At 35.1% G+C, this 23667-nt stretch overlaps 1 protein-coding gene across 7 annotated transcripts in view; it reads left to right on the forward strand.

The window, feature by feature from the left end:
• The window catches only part of HDAC4 (histone deacetylase 4), a 329931-nt gene extending 306571 nt beyond the window's left edge, over positions 1–23360 (forward strand). For 6 of the 7 annotated variants that reach the window (XM_089636847.1, XM_089636842.1, XM_089636843.1 and 3 more), the window contains 15 exons: positions 1111–1236; positions 3211–3387; positions 4096–4163; positions 4680–4816; positions 7632–7772; positions 11227–11417; positions 11651–12545; positions 13381–13583; positions 14595–14738; positions 15055–15174; positions 16659–16781; positions 17403–17543; positions 18026–18190; positions 19013–19149; positions 19828–23360. In XM_089636847.1, the coding sequence (XP_089492973.1) occupies positions 1111–1236; positions 3211–3387; positions 4096–4163; positions 4680–4816; positions 7632–7772; positions 11227–11417; positions 11651–12545; positions 13381–13583; positions 14595–14738; positions 15055–15174; positions 16659–16781; positions 17403–17543; positions 18026–18190; positions 19013–19149; positions 19828–19888 (2829 nt within the window). In that variant the 3' untranslated portion in view covers positions 19889–23360. The remainder of the gene's footprint in view (positions 1–1110; positions 1237–3210; positions 3388–4095; positions 4164–4679; positions 4817–7631; positions 7773–11226; positions 11418–11650; positions 12546–13380; positions 13584–14594; positions 14739–15054; positions 15175–16658; positions 16782–17402; positions 17544–18025; positions 18191–19012; positions 19150–19827) is intronic. The other variant, XM_089636845.1, reaches the window with a different exon arrangement.
• Positions 23361–23667: the final 307 nt, after the last annotated feature.

The raw sequence follows: 23667 nt of genomic DNA on the forward strand, positions 1-23667 counted from the left end.
TAATATCTGGCGAATGTGTGTTTGGTGGTTCTCTTGCAAGAATGTGCAGTACGAAGTACGGAGAATGCGCGAATGGAGAGTGTATCCGAGCTAGTTTTGTTTACAAGTGCCGCATCTAATTCCATCTGCTGGTATTCTGTGTATAATACAGTTTATCATATAATCCAGGAGGCAGAATAACGCGGCTGTGCATATGGCAGATGGCAGGCGTCGGGCTGCCAAATTTTCCGTTGTTACTTATTCATTTGTTCCGAATGTTCCCGCCAAAATATCAACTGCGGTGCAGGATAAAGTTGCAAGACGCTAGCAAAGTGGCTAAATAGAGCACTGTTCCATTTCAGTAATAGTCAATGCGGTGTGTCCGTCTTTGATTAGATTCGCAGAGATTCGAGAGATATTATCATGCCGTTCTAATTATGTTTACAATTTTTTTTTTGTTTTCAGACTTTAATTCAAATAATATTGCTGTCATAACAAGCTGCAGAAAATGTAAACGGCATTCCTGCTTTTTCAAAAAAAAAATATTTTCAATTTTGAGAGTTGTAGTGTTATTTGCAAACAATGCATTGGATATAATATTTGCTCTTATCTAATAGTATCTTCCACAGCTCCAGATAACCGTGAATTTAGGTGCCAAAGTGATCTAGTTTGACTATTTACAACTATAAACTTTTAAAACTATTTATTGCTTTTCAAAAACAGCTATATTTATTTTTATAATTCCGTCTCTTTCTTTATACTTTTAATTTATTTACACACAAAAGTGTAAAGCCACTTCCAAACAGGTGCTACTCACGTAATTAAAGAGTAATTCAAAACCTTTCATTCAAATGCATTTTTGTCAAAAATAATTAAATTTTTGAAATTCTGATATTATCTTAATATTCTGTAGTATTAACCGCGGTGCAGTCAAGTGAAAATTTTATTTTAAAACGCAATATTTTGATCTATGGTCTCTGGCAAATTATATTTTTTTAAAACCATCCACTGCACTCGATTACTTACAGAGTATTGAAATAATGTGGTCCCAATCCACATCCTTGTTGAACTCCTGTATAGTGCATTAAACCGTATCAGTCTTATTTGATAGCAGCATTCACCAATTGTCAGTGTTGCCCGTTTCCACAGTTGAAGAAGCAGCAGCAGCTGCAGCAGCAAATTCTGCTGCAGCATTTTCAGGCCCAGCAACAACAGCTGGCCGAGCAGCATGAACACCAGCTCCGGCAGCATCTCAAGGTATGAGCCGGAGACCTCGTTCTCTCCACCTTTTCCATTCATTCTCTCATATCTTTCCAATTTTTCCATTTGTCTTTCCCCCCTCCTTTTACTTGTTCTGATTAATTCCTTTTGACTTTTGAACTATCTCTCTTTTGATTTATACAAATCTTTTAGCACATTTGCAAATTACATACATTTTCTTGCTTTTGTCCTTAACTTTGCAAATTTTCTATTTTACTTGCTTTTATGGGCATTATTTTGGTTTACGTTTTGTCTAGCATCCTTTTGATGCGGCTTGACATTTTAAAATGGTTTATTTTATGCTTTCTTTCGCTTTCCTCTGCCTCAAACTTAGCTTTTTTACTTTCCTTCGCAATTTATTTGTGTTGTTTTTTTCTCGCATTCTTTTGATGTTATTTATACGTTATATTTCCTTTCTTTTATTTGGCTTCCCATTGTCTTCTATACTATTTTAGTCTCTTTTGTTTTTTTTTTACTTTTATTTAAACGTGTTTCGTTAAACTTGACCTTCATTCTACATAACAATTCTATTAATGTTGGGTTGACAAATCACGATCTTGTATTGACCTAAGATCGTCTATTTATCCTTATCTAAGTGTTTATTTCATTAACGAGAGGGGGTTTTACTTTTCCGTAATGATCCGTACCCACTACTGTTACCGCAATTGCTAATTAAATTATACAACGACCTTCTTTCTATTCATAGCTCATATTAATTTTATTTTTTCTTAATCATATACTGCGACTGCTTTTATCTCTGCTTTAATATGTTTTGTGTTGTGTCTTTTCCCTTTCTTACAACAAACTATTACTCGTTTTTTAAATTTATTTATTTTTGTTTGTTCACCCTATGTTTTATATTGGTAAATGTGTTAGGGCCAGTTGTTTCGCAGAATAGTTAAAAAATTAGTCAATTTTTCAAATTCTGTAAAGTTCTATCCACATTGTGTTATTATATCATTATTGGTCAGTATTTCACTTAACTGAAATAATAACAGAACTTGAATAGAACTTTCAGAAAACTTGAAAATTATCTTTTAAATTGGATGAATTTTTCAAATTCTATGCAATAACTGGCCTTTAATGTTTTAACTATAATTTGTTTTGCAACATTTGCTTTATTTTTCATTAATTGTACGATTACATAGATTAGATAAGGCACATCCCATTGATCTTCCTAGATTTCTGTTAGAAGGTGGTAAATCTTTTTAAAAATTCTTATTTAGGAAAGAAGAGTGTGTGCTTCTTAGGAATATTTTCTGAAAACTTCTTATCTCCTCTTCTTATTTAAACTTAATCCACCCACTGATGGGTTTTAGGTCTTCTTATTCTTAATAAAATCGCTATTTTGGGCCTGAGATTATTAATCGATCCCTGCAGTGATCTTCCTTTCACTTTAAGGCCTTAATCATCAAAACCCAGCCTAGCACCTAACCCAACTTTCGTTCCAAAATTTCCCGTTGCGGCCCACGGCTTGACATCTCTGTTAGAGTCGTCAATTGATCTCTAATTTTTAATATAGGTGTAATATTACATTATGTTATCATTATTAGACTTCTGTCTTACAATTAAACTTAACCTAACTGTCTAACCAAAATTCCCTATTTTATTCGGAGGTCTGCCATCTCTTTTGGGGTCGATTGGATCTCTTACTTCAAGACATTGACCATCGTGTGTATATATTATATTACCATTAATAGACTATGATCAAACGTAACCTAACTATCTGACAAAACTCTCTATTTTCTAGGGAAGTCTACCATCTATTTTGTTGATATTGTCCATTGTGTATATATTATATTATCATTATTTGAATTCTGCCGTATATATTCTGCCTCCTGTCTTCGGAGGTCTACCGTTTCTTTTGAGGTCGATTCCACCTCTGCTATGGTCTGTGACTTATAGTACTTAAGCTAACAATATTTAGGTAATCTAATTGACCGAACCTAACCTAAGTTGCGGTGTTTGTAGTTCTGGCAGCAACAGCGCGCCTTGGAGGAGCAACAACAGCAACAGCAGCAGGCTGCGGTGGCAAGGGAGGCGCGCGAGCGGAGGGAGAGGGAAAGAGAGAGACTGGACGTCCTGCGCAAGAAAGACAAGCACGACCATAGTGCCGTCGCCTCCACTGAGGTGAAGCAGAAGCTGCAGGTAAACAAACATCTCTTCTGTCATTCTTTCAATGAAAATAGTTTATTTTCCCTTTACCAGGAAACTGTAATTTTCTTATCTTTATCATCAGTGCTATAAATATCCTCCCTTGGAGATTCTTGACTATCCCTAAGAGACTCCCTCCAGTTCCTTACGCTCGAGGATACGGTGTTTACTTACGCACCATCTTTTCTTGTGTTTAGGTCTCCCAACAATCCTTCATCCTACAGGTTTCTAGGGGAGTCTAAGCTTTATAGATCGTGTTATTGGTATTGCTTGTGGTAATACTTTCTCCACTAGATACCCTTTTCTTTTTATGACTTCTATGACTCTTATTAGGATCTTCCTATCAAAAATATCCATTACTGTTTCTCTGTGAGAGCCTAGCACTAGGAGACTATTGGCGCATTCTAACCTTATCTATTCCACGATCTATTTCTAAGAATCAGCCAGAACAGTTTTCCTCAGCCGTAGAACGCCCAATAGAAATAGAAACCCAATGTTGGATCAACTTCAACTTTTGTTCTATTCTATGTAGAATCCATTCTCGAATGTTACGTTCTGTGAAACAGATCATAGAATAGTTCAGGTGCGATCCCAGGGTTAAGTAAGATCCTTGGACAGGGTAATTATTCTGTCGATCTTAAATCAAAGAAGACGTTCAAGCATCCAAATATGTAACACGCTAATTAGAATGTTTGTTTCCAGGTATTCCTAATGAAAAAGGCTGCAGCTTCAGCTAATGGAACCGTACCTGGATCTCCTTATAGAAATTGGTAAATATATATTTATTTATTATTTTTAATGATTAACTCTGGTCGGCCTAGGTGGTCGCCTCCCGCTGCTAGTAAGCTTCCAAACACGGCAATGATCCTCAATAAATTTTCATATTTTAATTCTGCAAATGCTAATTGCTTTTATGTTTTTATAGAATTCATTCATTTTGGTGTAGACTGTAGACAAAGCATCGACTGTTTTTTCTTTTAGCCGATTTCAGGAATATCTTGTGGGGACTAACCACGCTGTCCTTCTGTGAAGAACCACCACTTGTAGATAATGTCAAGTCAAAGTCCATTTTGTAAATATTAAACAGTATTATCAATACAAAATCTGGCAGGTTACATTTAATAGTTTCATTATAGTTTTATTAAATTATGTTATTCCTGCAAAGCTTATATTATATTCTTGTTTGGTTCACTTAGGATAGGAATACTACGATGCGCTTTTCAGAAGGATTCCTAAACCTTCCCAGAAAACTGATAGAATAAAACATATATTTTTACCATTTCCAGGGGTGTAGTTAAGAGCTCTTCCGGTGAATCCATCACGTCCGGAGTGAGCAACTCTCACCCTTACAGACTGCCCCAGCAACAGCAGCCCCCCGTGCTCAACAAATACGACTCCTCCGACTTCCCGCTCAGGAAGACCGGTAAGTCCAGAATGGCTTGCATCTAACCCCGAGTGATACGACATTGTGTCAGCCAGAAACAAGGTTGTTTCGTGTGGTGTGTGAATTATTGTAGGATGAAACTAATTTGAATGTTTGATTTTTGAATTTGGCTTTCCATTAGTGTTATTTTACTTGTTGAATTAACAATAATTAGTTGATAATATTAACATTAATTGACTTATCTGCCGTAGTGTCACTGTTTAAAACCTGTATGTACGTCTCTTGTGTTTTTAGATAATTGATCAATCCTTACACATTCCCATTTGGTTTATTATTGCGTACAAATTTGCTACACATTTTTTTGTTCACTGAAGCAGCTTTAAATTTAAATGTAATTTCACCCAAAAAATAGTGAGAAAATGTAGATGTTAAGATAAGATTGTGAAAGTTAGGAATATTCATTATAAAATTCAGTAAATAATTTAATTTCTTGATATTTTTTCCAAAAATTTATGTAGAACTAAATTAATATTTTTTGCAATAATTTCAATTAATATCTGACATCAGTCAATTTGTTTTTGAAATAATCTGAAATTTAAAATGAATTGCTTCTAGAATGTTTGGAATTGGTTTATTAAATAAAAAAAATTCTAGATTATACCTTAATTCTACTGATTATGTCAGTTATTACTTTCAAAGATATCGATTATAATGACTGTGCAAATGATTTTAATTACAAAAATAGTGCACATTATAAAATTATGTTTACCTCTAGCAATTATTATTATTTTTAGCTATTGTACTATGGAGACAAAAAAACATTGCGATACAGTCAGCTTCAATAACGGCAGACTGTTATCAAGCTGTTGACGCTACTTAACTATCCATCTCCCGTATCTCTCATCCACATGTTATGGCAAGCACTTTACAGTTGATGGGAAAGTCTACTTATAAAACCTTGTTTATCTGTTTGCAAAGAAAATCAAAATGTAGTCTTTGCCTCCGTTTAGCAATTTTAATAAATGTCTTAATAAATACATAACTTTTTTATAAAAGATGATAAAATCAATTTTGAGATTCATAATGTCATTTTTATGTTAAACAGCCAATTTCATTATTGTTAAGTGCTTTTTCTATTTTTTGACTTTGGCACTTTTAGCATTAGGCCACGTTGTAGGTACCTATTAGCATTTCAAAGTAACAATGGTTTTCTAGGAAGACTTTCCTATTCAGAGAGCACTAGATTAGACCGAGATGATAATATATTAAATGAATGTTAGAATGTACGCATCATTAATAAGGTTTATTGGAAGTGCACTGGTACCTTTCCAAAGAGCATTAAAATTGAGTATAAGTCAAGAAAGTCTAGAATTTAATAAAATGGAATTAAAAATAATTTTCGTTACTATGGCAACACGGATAACACAAATTTTAGTACATTCAAATTTGACATTTACGTGTTTCTCCCACACAACTTTTTATTGTACAGGTTTAACCTGTCATAAGCACATTGTTCACATGTGAACATTTTTTATTATGACCAAATTTGCTAAAAAATTTTGCAATGCGATTTTAACTTTTATTTTTATTTGATATAATAGAAACAAACAGTACATTAGTCACAGTGATGAAACAATTTACAGATATTAAATATTTCATGTTGGATTCCTATAATACGTTTCCTTGTAATGTCTTATATGTGGTATGTATATTCAGCAATTACCAGGTGACATGTGTATCGTGTATGTATTTGCGTGTGTGTGTATATGTGAGTGTGTATGTATATGTATGCGCATTGAACATTGACATGAAGCCACATTTAAATTTGGGCAGTGAGTCCGAAAAAAGAGTTTATACAAATATTACTGAAAGTATGAAGAGCATATTGGCAAATTAGATGCTGCGTTTGTTTTGTAATTAAGCGTGTGGAATAGCACAGTATGTTTTAAATTGGTAAGGGTCAGAAGTTCAGTACATTCAATGTTTTAAAAGTCTATGTATAAATATATTAAGTCAGCTACTACTTACCTTTGCTGCAAACTTTGAAATGTGCGTTCAAAGTTTTTGTTCAAATTCGAAATAAGATATTTTATAAATATGTTTTGAATACGTTCTATACTATCTATATAAAGTTTATATTGTGGATTCCAAATTGGCGATGCATATTCCAGTGTACTTCTGACTAATGCGAAATATAAAATTACAATTGTATGCGGATTTCCAATCACTTACACGTAGCACAAAACCAAGCATTTTATACGACCTATTAACGATTGAGTCCATATGCTTATTAAATATTAGTTTGCTATGGAGGTAAACGCCAAGGTCTTTACATTCCATTTTAGAGATGACAGGTTCATTGTTGAGTGAATAAGGGTACTTAATTACATATTTATTTCGATGCTTCGAAAACTTTGTAAAGTACCAATCACTCTAATAACACTTTCGATTCCACTTTTATTTCATAAATGTAGCCTCTCTAAAAATATTTTGAGAATTTACTGTTATTTTCTATCTAATAAATTGCTTTTTTCATAATGCGTACATCGCAATAATACAAAAAAAAATAAAACATGTTCGATCCTTAGAGTATGATGTAAAATCATCTCCTTTTGGGAAGTATCACTACTTCCTGTAAACCGTTTGACGTGAAAAATATTGACTTGGACGTTATTCTTTCGAACCATCTCAGTGTTGCCAATTAAAAGCATTCAAGCGATACCAGCGCCCTCCATTTGTTTATAGACTCTCTTGACAGACTGTAAGCCAGTAAAGTAGTAAGCGTGTGTGAGAATTAGGTCTATTCTAAGTGCGGTGCTGTGTATGCCCCGGTTGACTAACCTCCCCCCCGCAGCGTCGGAGCCCAACCTGCTCAAGCTGCGGCTGAAGCAGCGCGTAGCGGAGCGCCGGCCCTCGCCCATGGCGCGCCGCCAGGACCGCCTGCTCAAACACCACCGCAAGCTGCCGCACCACGCTGCCATTCGCAGCGCCACAAGTGAGTACGCCGTCACCGCTATGTGGACGCATCATAACACACTCATAACACCACCACAAGGAGCACCACTAATGAGACACTTGCCATACACATTGAATCACTCGGTTATAGTAATGTTAGACGTATCATCTCCGATACCCTTGTTTCGTGTAGTCATAATGAAACCTGTCGACACTCTGTTCCGGTATAATATACAAGTATTCACTTACAAAACAAACTACATTTTGGTCTCACACTTATGGATCTGTGTGACTGTCGCTATGGAAGCCACAAATGAATACACAACTATCAAAACAAACTACAAACAAATTACATAACTATTGCAATGTAAGCCACAAAATTAATACGCAACCTACGAGACGATTAAACTTTTGTTTAAACACATACACATCATGTCCACTGCAGTGTAAGCCACAAAATGAATATGCAACATAACCAGACCAACGATGGCTACCCATATTTAGGTCTCATCATTCTAGGCCTTGAGCGATGACTGCCTAAAACTTGGATAAACAATTTATTCGAATTTATTTAAATGTATTTATAAATTCCCAAAACAGCCCAATTATAAAATCTGCAGATATGGGATAAGCGATGAATTATAGGTTTTATGTATATATATTTCAATATTAATATTCGGAGGTATGATTATTTCAATAATATATGTCATGCTACATTTTGACTGCACACTTGAATCAAGAACTCTAGCATTTTGATAAGCTCACATCGTGTTTTGGTAATTTTATTATTATTTTGCCGTAAAATTTTTAATTTTATCTGTTCCAAGTTAAATTAATTTATATAGACAATGAAGATATTTCATCATAATGTCAAAATTAAGCAAATCTTGACATAGTAGAACACATTTTTTTCCACCAAAATAAACAAGTAAATGTTCTCTTTGATAGGTAAGTACTCTTCAATGTGTCAATTTTGTTTGCATAACTAGAAACTATGAGCTTAAAAAAGTATTTTTAGTGATAAATAAATAACCATGTTTATGAAACATATGTGTTTAGAGTGATTTGTTCCTTACCTGTCAGTTTTTAAATAAATTAATAACTCAAAATTTTAATAGAAGTGTCATCTGTGTCAATAATAAAAATTATTTTATCTCAGGTCCATGCCTAAACGTCGGATAGTTTAGACGCAAAAATTATAATATAAAAGCCCTAAAAGGCGTAAATAAATAACTCGAAATGTATTTATGTTGAGTCGTTTAGAGATTTAATCACCTTACGTTCGCTTTACATTAGTTACTAGCTGTGTACCCCACCACGCGTTGCTGTGACTCAGTACTTCTGTGCAGATAGAGAAACAATAGCGCGTGTTGTTTTTACGTCAAACATTATATAGGTATATAAAAACCCGCCTATTAGAATACAACGTTGTCAAAATTTCAAAACAATTGGTGAAGAACTTTCTGACATTTAAGATTTTAAGCAAACGTACATTTACCTTTTCGTAAGTGTGTGGTCCAAAAAACCGATACCCAAATGATTGCAGAATTTTTTTCTAACTTCAATAAAAACACTTTCCCTTCATAATAAATTTTGCTTTTGGTTTGTCACTATTTTATTCTTTAATTAAATCGCTCTCGCAATTCAAAATATTATCACTTTTCCATTTGACATTATCGCTTAGTTTTCTCCTCCAAAATCTTGTTCAAATTAATTCATTTCACAAACCCACTACAAACACAACTCAAAATACAAAAAAAAAGCATAACACATTTTCATTAAAATTATTATTCTTTTTTTTTGTGATTTGTATGCATCATTCATCTTGTTCAACCAAATTTGGTTTTTCACAAAATTCTGCGGCATTTTTTTGTTTTTGTTTGGAATTTTGCGGAAAACAACCACAGTACAATCGATACCAATTTGTATGATAAAAAAGCATGTTCTAAAAATAACATGAATGTTTTTTGTACCAGTTTTTTAGTTAACCCATGTGATGTCTTTATACCTGTTTTGTTTGCATGTTTGAATTAGATGACTAACCTCTTTTTGAACAAAGTATTCTGACTTTTTACTATATTATAAAAATCGTACAGATTTATTTCATTTAAATTCTACCTTTAACCAATTTGCATTACAGAAAAGTAAAATACTGTTACTTTAACTGATAACAGAATCAATTTTGACAAAGTGATAAAATGAAATGGAGAATAGCTGATGGCGGAATTAATCAATTTTGACAATGGAATACATATTGCCTGAATGTTATAACTGATAAAAGATTAAGGACGGGTTGTTTCGGAGTATTTGAACAATTCATCAAATTTCAACGTTCATTTCTGGGATCTGTGAAAGTCCAATTCAAGTTCTGTTATTATATCATTATAGGTTAGTTGCTTGACAAAACTGAAATAAAAACAGAACTTGAAAAAATCTTTCACAGAACTTGCAAATGAACGTTGAAATTTGATGAATTGTTCAAATACTCCGAAACAACCCGTCCTAAGTTGTATTATAAGTTATTTTTGGCAAAGGACTAATAATATAAAAATAATAAAACAGAGTGAATCAAAGGACTTGTTCAATCAACCACATTTTATCTTTTATATTAAGATAATTTTTTAAGTTTTACAATTTCTTAAAATGATTCTGTGTGTATGAGTTTTTAAAATTGTATTTTTTCCTAGTTTTGCAATCTTTTACCTCATGCTCTGATAAAGAAACCTAAGTAAAAAATAAATATGAAAATTGTTACATTTGATCATAAATTTTCAATTTCTGCTGACTTTTTCTTGTGATCCCAAAATTTTGTATGTGTATATGTATATATATATTTTCTCATTTTTTTATGGTACATTATTATTTTTTACATAGGTACCTGCATATAAATATTAAATATATGACAAATGTAAGTAATGTGAACTCCTTTTAAAAATATAAATAAAAATAAATATGTAATTGGATCAATAATATATTTTTTTAAAGTTACGTTTTCATTACATTATTATAAGTAAAGAGTAAGCTAAACAGCACAAATTATGTGAATTTACAAGTAGAATTCATGATTTAATGTAAAAAAAAACAACAATGGGCAAGTACCTATATAATGGAAATTTTGACATTGCAGTATGTAAGTGTGTGCAATATTGTAGTTAAGTGAAACATAAAAGTTTACAATGAATTTATATATAGTATTTCAAAATCTAAGTCATTCAGCCATAATTTTAGTTCTTTTACATATTAACTGACGGTTTCGTTCACAAAAATATGAGGTCATCAAAGATCCTTGAATATCTTAATCTTAATCCAAAGTTCCAGTAGATAGAAGTTTCGCCTTTTTATAGCTATCAAATCATAAAATGTATTTATTACACATTTCAATATGTATGTTGTGGGTCATCATCACATTTTGTTACCTCATCCAACTTCCTTGAATCAGTCCTATTTTAATCTTACCGAAATCTGCAAATTGTCAACGTGTTTCCGTGTTGCAGACTGCGGCACGTCGGGCAGCAGCAACCCCGACTCGGGCCCCAACAGTCCGGGAGCAGCCATCCGCGAGGAGGGGGAGCCCGACAGCTCGGAGGGTCGCCCGGGCCGCGCCGCGGGGGCTCAGGACCTGCAGCTCTTCAGCTCGCCCTCGCTGCCCAACATCTCGCTCGGCAGGCCGCACGTTCCCACCACGGTAAGAAACTATTATGATCATGATATACGAGAATCAAAAGAGCAACGGTGAACGGCTGCCTATTGCTGCTGTAGGGTTTTGATTTTGATTATTTGATGATCAATGATGCTTGCAATGTTTTAATATATGGCGTCCGGAAACTGGCCAAACATGTGAAACATTACATAGAAAACCGAAAAAAACATAATTTCTAATAATGATAATTAATAATTTGTTTTAATTAAAATTTTTAGGAACCAAGCATGCTGGCGACAGTATCAGAGGCGGAGGTTCGCGCTGCCTTCACAGCCCGGCTGGGGGTCCCCCTGACAGAGGGCATGCTGCCCCCCTCGCTCCCCTACTACCCCATGCTACCCGCAGAGCCCTACCACAAGCCTCCCCCTCATCAACCTATGCCCCCGCAGCCTCCCCAACCCATCACAGACATCCAAGTGGCCCATGCCCGTCTCAACAAGCGCCCCCTGGGCCGGACCCAGTCAGCCCCCCTTCCTCTGGGGCATCCCATGCTGGTGGGCACCTCCCAGCCACAAGACCTCACCCCCGGACACCATTATTATCTCAAGCAGCAGATCCGACAGACCGTCCTGACGAGAGCGGGCGCACGAGAGGCCTCTCAGCTCGACGAGCGAGAAGAAACGGCCGAAGTCATCGATCTCACGGATAAGAAGGCCAAAGCGGCTAACGAAGAAGAGGAGGTCGAGCAGCCAACATTCATGCAGCAGCAGAGAAGCATGATAATGCGTCACACATTGCACGCAGCCAGTGACGAAGCGGCGATGCGAGGACGGCCATTATGCCGAGCTTTGAGTTCTCCTCTGGTGCATCTCGGTCCGCCGCAGCTATCACAGGCTCCGTCGAGTCCCACATCTCCGATGGAGACCGGTGTGAACCTGACAATATCTCGCTCTGCGCCCACCACGGGCCTGGCCTACGACAACCTGATGCTGAAGCATGCGTGTGTTTGCGGAGACAACGCAGTGCACCCAGAGCATGGGGGCCGGCTGCAGAGTGTGTGGGCACGGCTGCTAGAGACGGGGCTGGTAGCTCGCTGCGAGCGCCTGAGGTCGCGCAAGGCCACCCTGGAGGAGCTACAGACCTGCCACCAAGAGGCGCATACACTGCTCTTTGGTGAGAATACTATTCATTTTCTGAAGCTTTCCATAACTTATATACTAGGCAAATACAAGTAAAATCCCCCTCGTCTATCATTTTAATGTATATGTTGTGTATGATATAACCGCTTCTAATGATGGTTCTCCTTCCTATTGATGGCCATCTATCTGTTTCTCTTCTATTTATTTACTTAAATTCTCATCAACATATATCCAAATATGAAGGTAAATGCAAGGCTTGAGTTTGAACTTTGAAAGCCGTTTCCTTAGGCTCTATGGCATCGAATGGATGAATTTTTAGAATCGTACTAAGAATTATGATCTGAAGTGGAATCAATTACCAAACATCCATGAGGTTGCATTCATAGAAAAAGCATTATTCTTACGGGCATAAATGCAAGGTTTGTTTGGATGAATATTTGAGAAATTCTAATCAATGTCAATGTTCACATACAGCCACCGATCTATTTCTATTACATCATATTTCTTGTCTATATTATACAATACTAGTGGACCCCGTAATGCTTCGCTATTGCTAATGTCTTTCTCGGGCGTCACTATCTCTTCCACTTCTCAACAATATCTGGAGAGATATTGCGTTAAGTTTTCCTCGGTAGTCCCATACTTCTTCTAGCATTCAATCCACTCTCTAAACACTCCCGGCACTAATAAGAACAAACTTTGAAATTTTCAACGATATCCGTCGACTACTTTTCGGGTTTTGCTAGCACAAACGTACACAGGCTGAATTTTCATATATTAATAAATCCCTTCAAAATGTATTTAGAAGTTTCTTTTTCAACCCTAGACAACCAGCCATCATTTTGCTCATGATCCAATCACAATTCCAGGAACCAACCCCCTGAACCGTCAGAAGCTGGACATGTCCAAGCTGTCGGCACTGCCCATGAAGAGCTTTGTGCGGCTGCCGTGCGGCGGGGTGGGCGTGGACTCGGACACCACCTGGAACGAGCTGCACACGGCGCCCGCCGCCCGCATGGCCACCGGCTGCGTCGTGGATCTGGCCTTCAAGACCTTCATGGGCGATATCAAGGTGAAGATTATACATTTTTAGAGATTTATTGTGTAGGTAGAGTTTATATTAAGGCTTCTGAGGAATGTCTATAACAATAACGGCTTGATGGTTTTCGTGTTCAAATCCCGGCATGCACAAGTAAATTTAAAGTTATTTCGCAATTTACATTAAGTGGGCTAACTTCGGGGGGTGTTTCTAAATGATTTTAAAAGTAATAAAGTTGATAGACTCTTTTAGAAATTACAATGTTTTATGTTAGTTTTTAGGTAAAAAAGTTGAATTTTTGTAGGCGAAAATAAATATTGTAATTTCGAAAAAGTTATTTATCTTTTTTACTTGTACCATCATGTAAAATCACCTCCTGAAGTTAGCATATTTACCCCTGGACACCCTGTTTAGTATATTTGCGGCACGTTCCAGAGTGGTAAATACTTTCAGAGTTGAAACGTTGCTTGAAATGGCTTTAGCCGTGGTTTGGTGACCAGATCTGAAGAACCTAGTACTTCCCCACCTTCCTTTTCTCTCTATCTCCTCCCCTCCCCACTACATTCAGCCTTACAACATAACCCTAATGGGTTATTTTCACAAATGTTGAATACTATTTAATTTCGAATACTATTAAATTTTAACTGGGTTCGATTCCTAGTTGTGACCATTATCTTTTTGTTTTTTGTATCTTCTTCTGTTCATCAGTTGTGTCAAATTTAAGACACTCTTTTGTGAGGCCCAATATGTATATCATTTAATAATATTAAGATATTGGATAAACGAAAAAGGGTACATCAGTAAGCAAGCAAGATAAAGAGATAAATCCCGTCAAAGTCGAAAGTTGCAAATACCATAGTTTTTGAAAGACGGTCCGCGACGGTTTTCCGATAGGTTTTCCGATAGTGGCGCTAGTGTAGTGTAAGTAGTTGTTAGATGTTGATGTCTATGACCGGCAGTGTTCATTCTCCAGTTTTGCTGTTCCATTTAGTGTTGTTATTTTACTTAATTTAATGTTGTCATGTTTCAATGTTTCATTTCCAGAATGGATTTGCGGTTGTACGACCTCCTGGCCATCACGCCGAAACCAACCAGGCCATGGGATTCTGCTTCTTCAATTCTATCGCCATAGCGGCTAAATTGCTGCAGCAGAGACTTGATGTCAAGCGAATCCTCATTGTTGACTGGGTAATTTCATAATACATATATTCTTTTAGATATAACTTTAAGACTAAACTAAGGAATAGAATTATCCGGCCAAGACCCCTCAGGTGATGAACATCTTTTCTTGCCTTCTGGAAAGTAACTAAACTATTGGGAATAAGCTGAAACAAAAAGTCACAAGTACTTCTGTTATTGTCCGAGTACTGTAAAAACCGGCCCAAAATGAAAAAATAACAAAACTTGAATGGAGAATTTGATTTGAAGTCTGTGAAATAACCCGTCCTTAACGTTGATTATATGTTAAAAAAATTGAAGACATTAATGGTTATCTTTCTTTCAGGATGTGCACCACGGCAATGGAACCCAACAGATATTCTATGACGACCCTCGCGTGCTGTACCTCTCCATCCACCGACATGATGATGGGAATTTCTTCCCGGGAACTGGGGGCCCCACCGAGGTATGTCACCCTCATATTTTATCATTCTAATTCATATATCCCTTTTTTATGGCCCTTTACATTGAGGTTTTTCAGTGATATGGGGATGGCAGAATAATAGTCGATATACTGTAATTAATACAGTGTATTATCTCGGATGACAGATGATAACGAAGAGGCAATGGACAATCTTGTATGCTTTTATATACCTTCATTACCATCTCCTTTTCATGTTGACTCTCGTACAAGATTTCAGTTTCACATTTGTTACAAATGCACTATATACATGTTATTATGTACAAATAGTATGTAGAGTGCCTGTGGGTGGCTTATTTTTTGTACAAATCTGCAGTTTTTATTCTAAGATTGATGCACACTTGACATTAAAAACAAGAGGAAGGTCACTTCCCGCATGAGATATCGAAAAACAACCCCCACTCCCCTTTTACCAACCTTTTAAGCAGAATTTTAATTACTACCAATTCTTAAAATATAGGGTGAATCAAGGTGAATACTGAGGATGATTCGCTAATAGGCTTTAAGATATAAATCCTATAATTTCTATACCCGCTATATCCGATTTTTTGACAAAATGATCTGAGTATGACATCTTGTTCACATTTTTGCGAGCAACAAGGGGAGCCTAAAATTGAGTTTCAAAATCCTCCTTATCACGACCAAAAACCATGTTAAAACTGCGAGTGAGAAACCAAATCCTCTACAGAAAGTTACTATCAAAACGCGCTATATCGGATTCAACCAATCACAAGCAGTTATTTTGCCAAAATACAATATGGCCGCCGCTCTGACGCCACGCTCGTGTGTCAAAATGATCTACGCGTATGTTTCTAAACCCGCCATGTCAGCTCAGTTGACTTTCAAAAGCCTCTATATCACGAATATATATATGAAGTGAGTATCAAAATCCGCTTTATCCATTTTATTTATCGAAATTACTTAATTATTGCTAGACATATATAGAAAAATAAATGCTTTTTGAAATTTTATTACTCCAATTCATTATGTAAAAAATTGTATTGCAATTACTTATGTACGCTAGAGATGTGACAGTTTTTTGCGGTTTTCTCCAAATCAATGAAAGTTGATAAATAATAATAATAATAATACTTGGATGACTTGTATAGCGCCGTTTTTGTGCAAAAACACCTCAAGGGCGGTATAGAAATTACACGACTGATATAGCGGGTATAGAAATTACACAACTCATATTTCCAGTGTAATAATCAATCCTTGCTGACTCATTTTGACGTCTCACAAAAATCCTAAATTAGGCCTGGACTGCGATTTAATTGCATCGAATAAAAATCTAGTGCAAGTTGTTTAGTCGTATGTGTGTGCGCTTGTATTTGAAACAATGAGTTTTATGTTTGCGACTGATCAATCGCGCAACTAGAATTCACTGTGGAGTCCAGGTCTAACTATTGATTCTCTAACAAATATGACGTGTTTCTGTTTGATAGTAACATTGGTATTATTGTTTTTAGTGTGGAAGTGGTCTGGGTGTTGGCTACAACGTGAACATTGCTTGGTCCGGAGGCCTGAATCCTCCCCTGGGAGACGCAGAGTACATGGCAGCATTCCGGACAATCGTCATGCCGATTGCCAAGGTTTGATTCAAATACAATTATTCCTAATCAGTTAGTTCCTTTTATCCCATTTTATTAGTAGAATATTATATTATATTGCTGCGGCAATGGATTTTCAATTTACTCTGGAATGCCATTAATTTCTACGTCAGTAAAGTTAAATTAATTTATTTCCTGTTTTCAGAAATAGTAATACAAAATACCTTATTGTGTTCCGAATGCATCAAATAACCACATGTCTCCAATGGTGTTCGGTTAGTTTTCAACTGCAATTACAGAAAAACAAATTCATCTTGCCGATCACCGCATGAACAGTGAATAACCTATTTATTTAACTATTTAGGTTAAGTGACAAATACATCCGATTACCAATCAGGCAATTCCTTTGCTAGTCCTCCGTCATTGCACAAGCAATATTTTCCGCTTGGATGGTAGGAGTTTTTCAAATTTTTTTTTTCAGGTTATTCATAAACTCTTTGTTTTTAAGAAAAGTGATAATTAATTGTAGTAAGTATAATTTTGCTATGTAGACGGTTTAATTTGCCAAGAATAACTTGAGCAAATTTGAATTCCTTTAATAAAATGGCAAATGCTTTGTGCAGATTTCGCAGAAAATAATGATTCTTTTTGTTGTTCTTTCAGGAATTTGACCCGTCAATAATCCTGGTGTCGTGTGGCTTTGACGCTGCGGTGGGGCACCCCCCGCCCCTTGGGGGCTACAAGGTGTCCCCCGCCTGCTTCGGCCAGATGACCAAGGAACTACTGCAGGTCGCCAATGGGAAGGTTTGTGCAAATGATTCTCGAATGTTGCATCGGGTTTATTGTGGGGTCACCGTCAAAACAGAAAATATATACATGTATTTTTTTTTTTATTTGTTACAAATTTTTTACATTTTAAAATTTTCTAGTAATGTTGGCCTCACTGGGTGGCTTGCCCGTGCTGAGGCCTTCATTTTATAATATGAAAATATAATCTACATAATACATTTAAAGAGAAAATATATTATAGTAATAGTATTCTTTTTTAATCGGTGTGTATCTTGAAGTTCGAATAGGATCATAATTTATAATCAAATATCCCGAAGTAACCTGCTTTTAACTTTCCGGAACAGATTTTGCAACTCAACAACTCATTTGTTTCAATTTAACTCAACCATTTTAAATTTGTGTATGACTTCTTCTGGATGTTAGATTTTGTGGTTGAACATTGAGTTCCTTGTTTATTACTATTTGTTAATAAGCTAACATCCTTTGTTATTGTCCAGGTGGTCTTAGCTCTGGAGGGCGGTTACGACCTGCCCGCCATCTGCGACTGTGCGCAAGAGTGCGTGCGCGCGCTGCTCGGCGACGAACTCACCGCCGCTCCGCAGGACGACAAGCCGCCGGCACAGTGCGCCATTGACACACTTCAGAAGACCATCGCTATACAGGTAAAGAGATATGATTTTCCATATCACAGGTCCTCAGAACAGCACCAGTTGGAGGGGATAGTTAACGGTCCTCGATAGTAGTGAATTACTTCATTCGGCTCAAACAGGTGGCGTTGAGAAGACCTCGAGTGTTCATTTTGTAATCCAAATGTCTGACCATTTATTGCTTGAATTTCATATTTTGCAGAATTGTGCATAATCATTATGGAATTAAAATGGGATGGAGATATACAATGTCAGGCAAGTGTAACAGAGACAGAGCGCATGCTAACTGGGCTAGAACCAAAAGGTACTAAGTCTGCCTGCCTCAACACGAGATTTCCCTAGCGAGACAGGCACAGGGAAAAATTATATATGTAAATGAGTATTGAAGTGATATAATTATATATGTAAATGAGTATTGAAGTGATATAATTATATATGTAAATGAGTATTTATATTATATAAATCAAATAAAATAAAGTGCCGATATTGGTTTCCATTCAAATCTATATGAAAGGCATTTCTAGCTTCTTTATTCTACAATTCCGTAGAATTCTAAAAACATCAAAATACTAATTTATGTTTGAAACTCAAATTTTTATTTGAATTTAAGTTTCTTTTTGAAAATCGTAACTTATTGTGTGAGTTATTTAGATGAACCACAAAGTACTTACCTAAAATATAATATTTTAACAGAAAACTATTTTTATTGTCATTTTCAAAATTGGAACTGATTTGTTAAGAATTCAGACTATCCTGTGATTTTTCGCTGTTCTAGTACCTAATGTTGGGGGCTGTTTGTGCTCTATCATGTAATTCATGTTGTATTTAATGTTCCAGCTGTCCCACTGGCCCTGTCTGAAGCAGACCGCGGCCCTGCTGAGTTCTCTGGGCGGTGCGCAGAGCGAGCGTGATGCGGCCGAGACCGTGAGCGCCATGGCCTCACTTTCCATGCACCACCAGCACCATGCCACACTGTGAGTGCACACACCAAATCTATCACACCATTTATCCTTAACAAACATGGAGAGAATCACCTCCCAAAGTACTGCATTCTACACTATATATAATTATATGATATTATGTACATGGAAAAAATACAAAACAGCTTTCAAGCTGACCATTGTTTTTCACCTACTAAAAATCATTAAAAAAAAATCATACTTATGCCAAAATGTCTGATTGTTTTGGCTATCCTCTGGGAATTATTATTATAATTTTTAACTGTATGAACGAAAAGTGAAGTGACAATTTTCTTGCAAATTCTCGAAGTTATATTTTTTAAAGAAGCTGTCGGAGAATTTCGTATTTTGTATTTCCGCTTCTCAATAAAATTCAATTAAATGGGATATTTCTGAATGTATCCGTAAACGAAAAATATAAACTTTCAAATATAATATTAACCATATAAATAAAAATGTAAATGTTTGTTTGTTCAAAATCTTAAATTTCCGAAAGTTCTTCCCCAATTGCCTTGAAATTTTGACACTTTTGAACTTGCTGAAATAAATATATTTTTTTATTGCTGGCAACCCGGACATTTATTGACATAAAATTATTATTTTACTTTAAATATCATTATTTGTGTCTTCCTGACCTCATTCTATATGCCTCATAAGTTCTTGTTATTGATGTGTTTATTTGTCTCTTCCTAGGACCCCGGAGCACAGCCACGAGGAGGTGGAGGAGCCCATGGATCAGGACGAAGCCAAGTGAAGCAACACCTTCAAACACTCGGTGGTTCATTCTCCTTAAAGCACTTGAGAAGAAGTGGTCAGTGACCATTAGTCAAAGGTGCTAAGTACATATTTCGACAGTGAAATATTACCAAAACCCCACAAGTGCAGTTAATTGGGCAATGTCTCGAATCCAACAACATCTGCACTTCGATGCCCAAACTGCAATCCTTCTTCAGGTCTCATCTCCACTGAGATACTTCTGACCAGGATCAATTTTATGATAATAAATTTGTGATGTTAAAAGATTATGTTGTAAACGAAAACTCATGACACTAAGTCGATCATATAAGAATTTAATAATATTGTTATTTTAGTGTTAAGACTGTAGGTAATGTTGGCTGGATGTTGTTTAAACTATTATTATTATTATTATTATTGTTTATGTCAGTAGTTTGAGCAAAAAAAATATCACTCTCTCCCTCTCCCTCTCTCTCTGTAACCTTCTCCCTCACACTAGGGTGGGCACAGTTCAACCAAAGCTAGATTAGGTGGCTGTTTTTGATGTTTTGTAAAATTGTTGTCTTACGAAGGTTAAATCATATTGTATTTGTAATGTGGATCCTCATTGAAGGATAAACCACATTATATTTGCGACGTGGATCCTCCCCAAAGGAAAAATAACATTATATTTGTGAGGTGGATCCTCGCCAAAGGAAAAATAACATTATATTTGTGACGTGGATCCTCATGGAAGGATTTCAAGGAGTTTGCGAGTTTTGGAGTTTTGGAGGTGAAAAGCTACAGGAAACAGGAGTGACCTTAGAGCGGCAACGAATCATGAATGTAGCCTGTTTAAAGGAATGAGATTTGTTAGTTTCCAGAGAAACTTTATTGCTGACTTATTATATATGTCGATGAGATGTCTCTTTATGTAATAATTGTGTCTTGTAAGGAAAATCGTAAAATACCTTAATTTTTATAATTATATTAATGATAAGTACAATTAAATATAACAATTGCAACTTTTTAATGAAAATATCAGTTTTTTTTACGTGGTTTTTGGTCAACTAAAAAAAAAAAATTTTGCATCACATTTTCAAAATTACATTAATTAATAAAAGTAAGTGAACCAAAATTTCATTATACGTAATTCTTGTGTTGAAATAAATAAATTTTCTATTTCAAAATGGTTAGATCTTATAGCAAAAACTTCTCGAAGATCGTTTGTTTTTCTAATCTTTTGTTAGTGGCGTAGAGACATAGATATATTTTATTTTGCCTATTCCAGAATAATTTACAATAAATGATCTGTACAAGTTTACGATAACTTGGAAGTGCAGGACGCTTTTATTTTTATAATGAATTAGCTATGTTAAATTAGGATTAGTTAATCTGTTGAGTGTGCATCAGCCTCTATAGTGGACTCGACACGGTTCAATATTTTGAGCATTTAAAATTTTTGTATTTGGTAAAATAAAAAAAGTCTAAGTGAATCTCGATAATATGCCCTACCACTAAGTGTACAGTAAGTGTTTACCGTGAGATACCCACTAAAGGAGCAACCATCGGACAAGCGGACAAACTATACGACCGGTCGCTGTTTATTATAGTCTGTACCGTCTACTGGTACGCTAGTTACGTACGGACGGGGCCGCCTGATGTGTTTTCTTTACAAATTATACAGTTTATGATATTTTGTGTATGAAATGTTGTTATGTAAGTACTTAGACATTCCCAATATGTAACATTTTCATGGAAGATAACAGAAAATATTTATAAAAATGATAGTTTTATTATTGAAGGGAAAAATTATTTATCATAAACATATAGTAATTATTATTATCAACGATCATTTTTACAAATTATATTATACAAGAGGATAAATAAGGTAGATTTCATAAGATATATTGTCTGTTATATAAGGATAAAGTAATTTATGTATCGATTCTGTATTTTCTAAAGTGGGGTGGTGGTTTTAAAGTGAAATCTCTCCGGCCATTGGAGCTACATAGTGCTATAACATATTTTCTTTAATGTATAAAGATCGTGGTGTCAATGTCAATGAATGTCCCTTACCCTCTGTTCTGAGCTGATGGCATTTATGTATTAACTTCTTACTGTTTATTACCGATATTGAAAAATGTCCACAATTAAGTACCTACCAAATAATACATTAAACAAAATGAAAGACGTGATCATTTTTATTCCATATTTGAAATGTGTAATATTTTTTTAGTATAGAAAAAAAAATTCACAGTTTTTATCTTTGCAAGTCAAGTTACATCTCGTTATTTTTCACGAGTAACAACTAGGTAGTGAAAATGTCAAAATAATTGATTTAACCACTCGGAACATTAGAACGTCAAAAGACGTAAATATGATAATAGCGGTCAAGACATTAGTACGTCTTTTCACGTAAACGCGCGAGATTTTACAAAAATCGATTTATTTCCATCACTATTATACGGATTGCCATGATTTAAAAAACAGAGTATCGATAATGAATAACGCTACGCGTCTGCATTCAAGAATATCTATGGAATTTCGAGGTGCATTATCTAAGTCGATTGGACTTGTCATCTTGTTCGTTCATAATTTATTGCGTTTTTAAATAATTTATTAAAAATATTTTAGTTTGGGCGGTTAATATTTTGAGGTGACTAATAGTTTTTAATTATATTTCTTCAATATATAAAGTGTTATTTCTTTATGATACTCAGAAAATAGTACATTTTTCACAGCTTTGAAATAATGGTCAGCGATTTTTACATATTTTTGACGTTTTCAGAAAATGTATATTTAGAAACGCAAATATTTACGTATAACAAAACAATACGATAGTGAATTTCATAATCTTTCCAAAACATTTTTTAGAATGAGGCTACGTTTCCCAAAACGTGAGTTATGAAGCTTTTAACAAAACTCGTGAATAACACAAAAATTTTCGCGTTTTGACAGTTCGCAAAGGAACACAAAGTAAATAAAAGTCCTTTTCTGAGAGGTTAACCTATTACATACTTGCCTGCACAATTTTTAACCTGTCTTACTAATATGCATTAGATTTGTTTTATTAATGTATTACCTCTTTAAGATTGGGTAGAATCTTTTAGTGTTTTTTCTTACTACTATCAAATAATCTGCTTTATTTTGAATACAATAAAAAATATATGTACCTTTAAAAAAAAACAAGGAAAAGAACTCGTCATTAGGGTAAGTTCAGTTCTCTCACATTTTCATTATTTACCTGGCTATAAACACTTTAATTAATAAAGTACCTACTCAAATCACTAAGGTTTTATTTTAAAATCTCACCACCGCACTTATCTTATTATCATTTCAATAATCCCTGTATTTTCTTTCTGAACGACACAGATTTCATGTATTGTAATTTTCCACGGTGCAGGCTTCTGTCTGCACTAAAAAATAACATGTTATGTATTTGAAATTCTATTGTTAAATTAAAAAAATATTGAAAATTAAATATGTTTAATAAATGTATATATTTGGAATTGATTTGTTTTATTTATTGTGATAATATATGTGAAATCCTAATCCCTTTTATTTGTACAATATCCAAAGTTATTTTTGTAAGAAATGTGACTAGGTATATATTTGAAAACTTTGAACATGATATGGCTTCTATATTTGAGAAGTTAAAATGAACGAGAAATCAGCAAAGTTATAAAAAATGATTAACTCTTTGAGTACTGGAGTAAATATCGGCCATGAGAAATTTGTGGGAAATCTAATAAAACTTCAAGAATATTTTCATATTGTAGCAAACAATTTGAGTTATTATGTTAATTCCGAGTGTAT

The sequence above is a fragment of the Hesperophylax consimilis genome, chromosome 10, assembly GCF_061612785.1.
Source record: "Hesperophylax consimilis isolate HC1 chromosome 10, BYU_Hcon_1.0, whole genome shotgun sequence".
Classification (NCBI taxonomy): domain Eukaryota; kingdom Metazoa; phylum Arthropoda; class Insecta; order Trichoptera; family Limnephilidae; genus Hesperophylax; species Hesperophylax consimilis.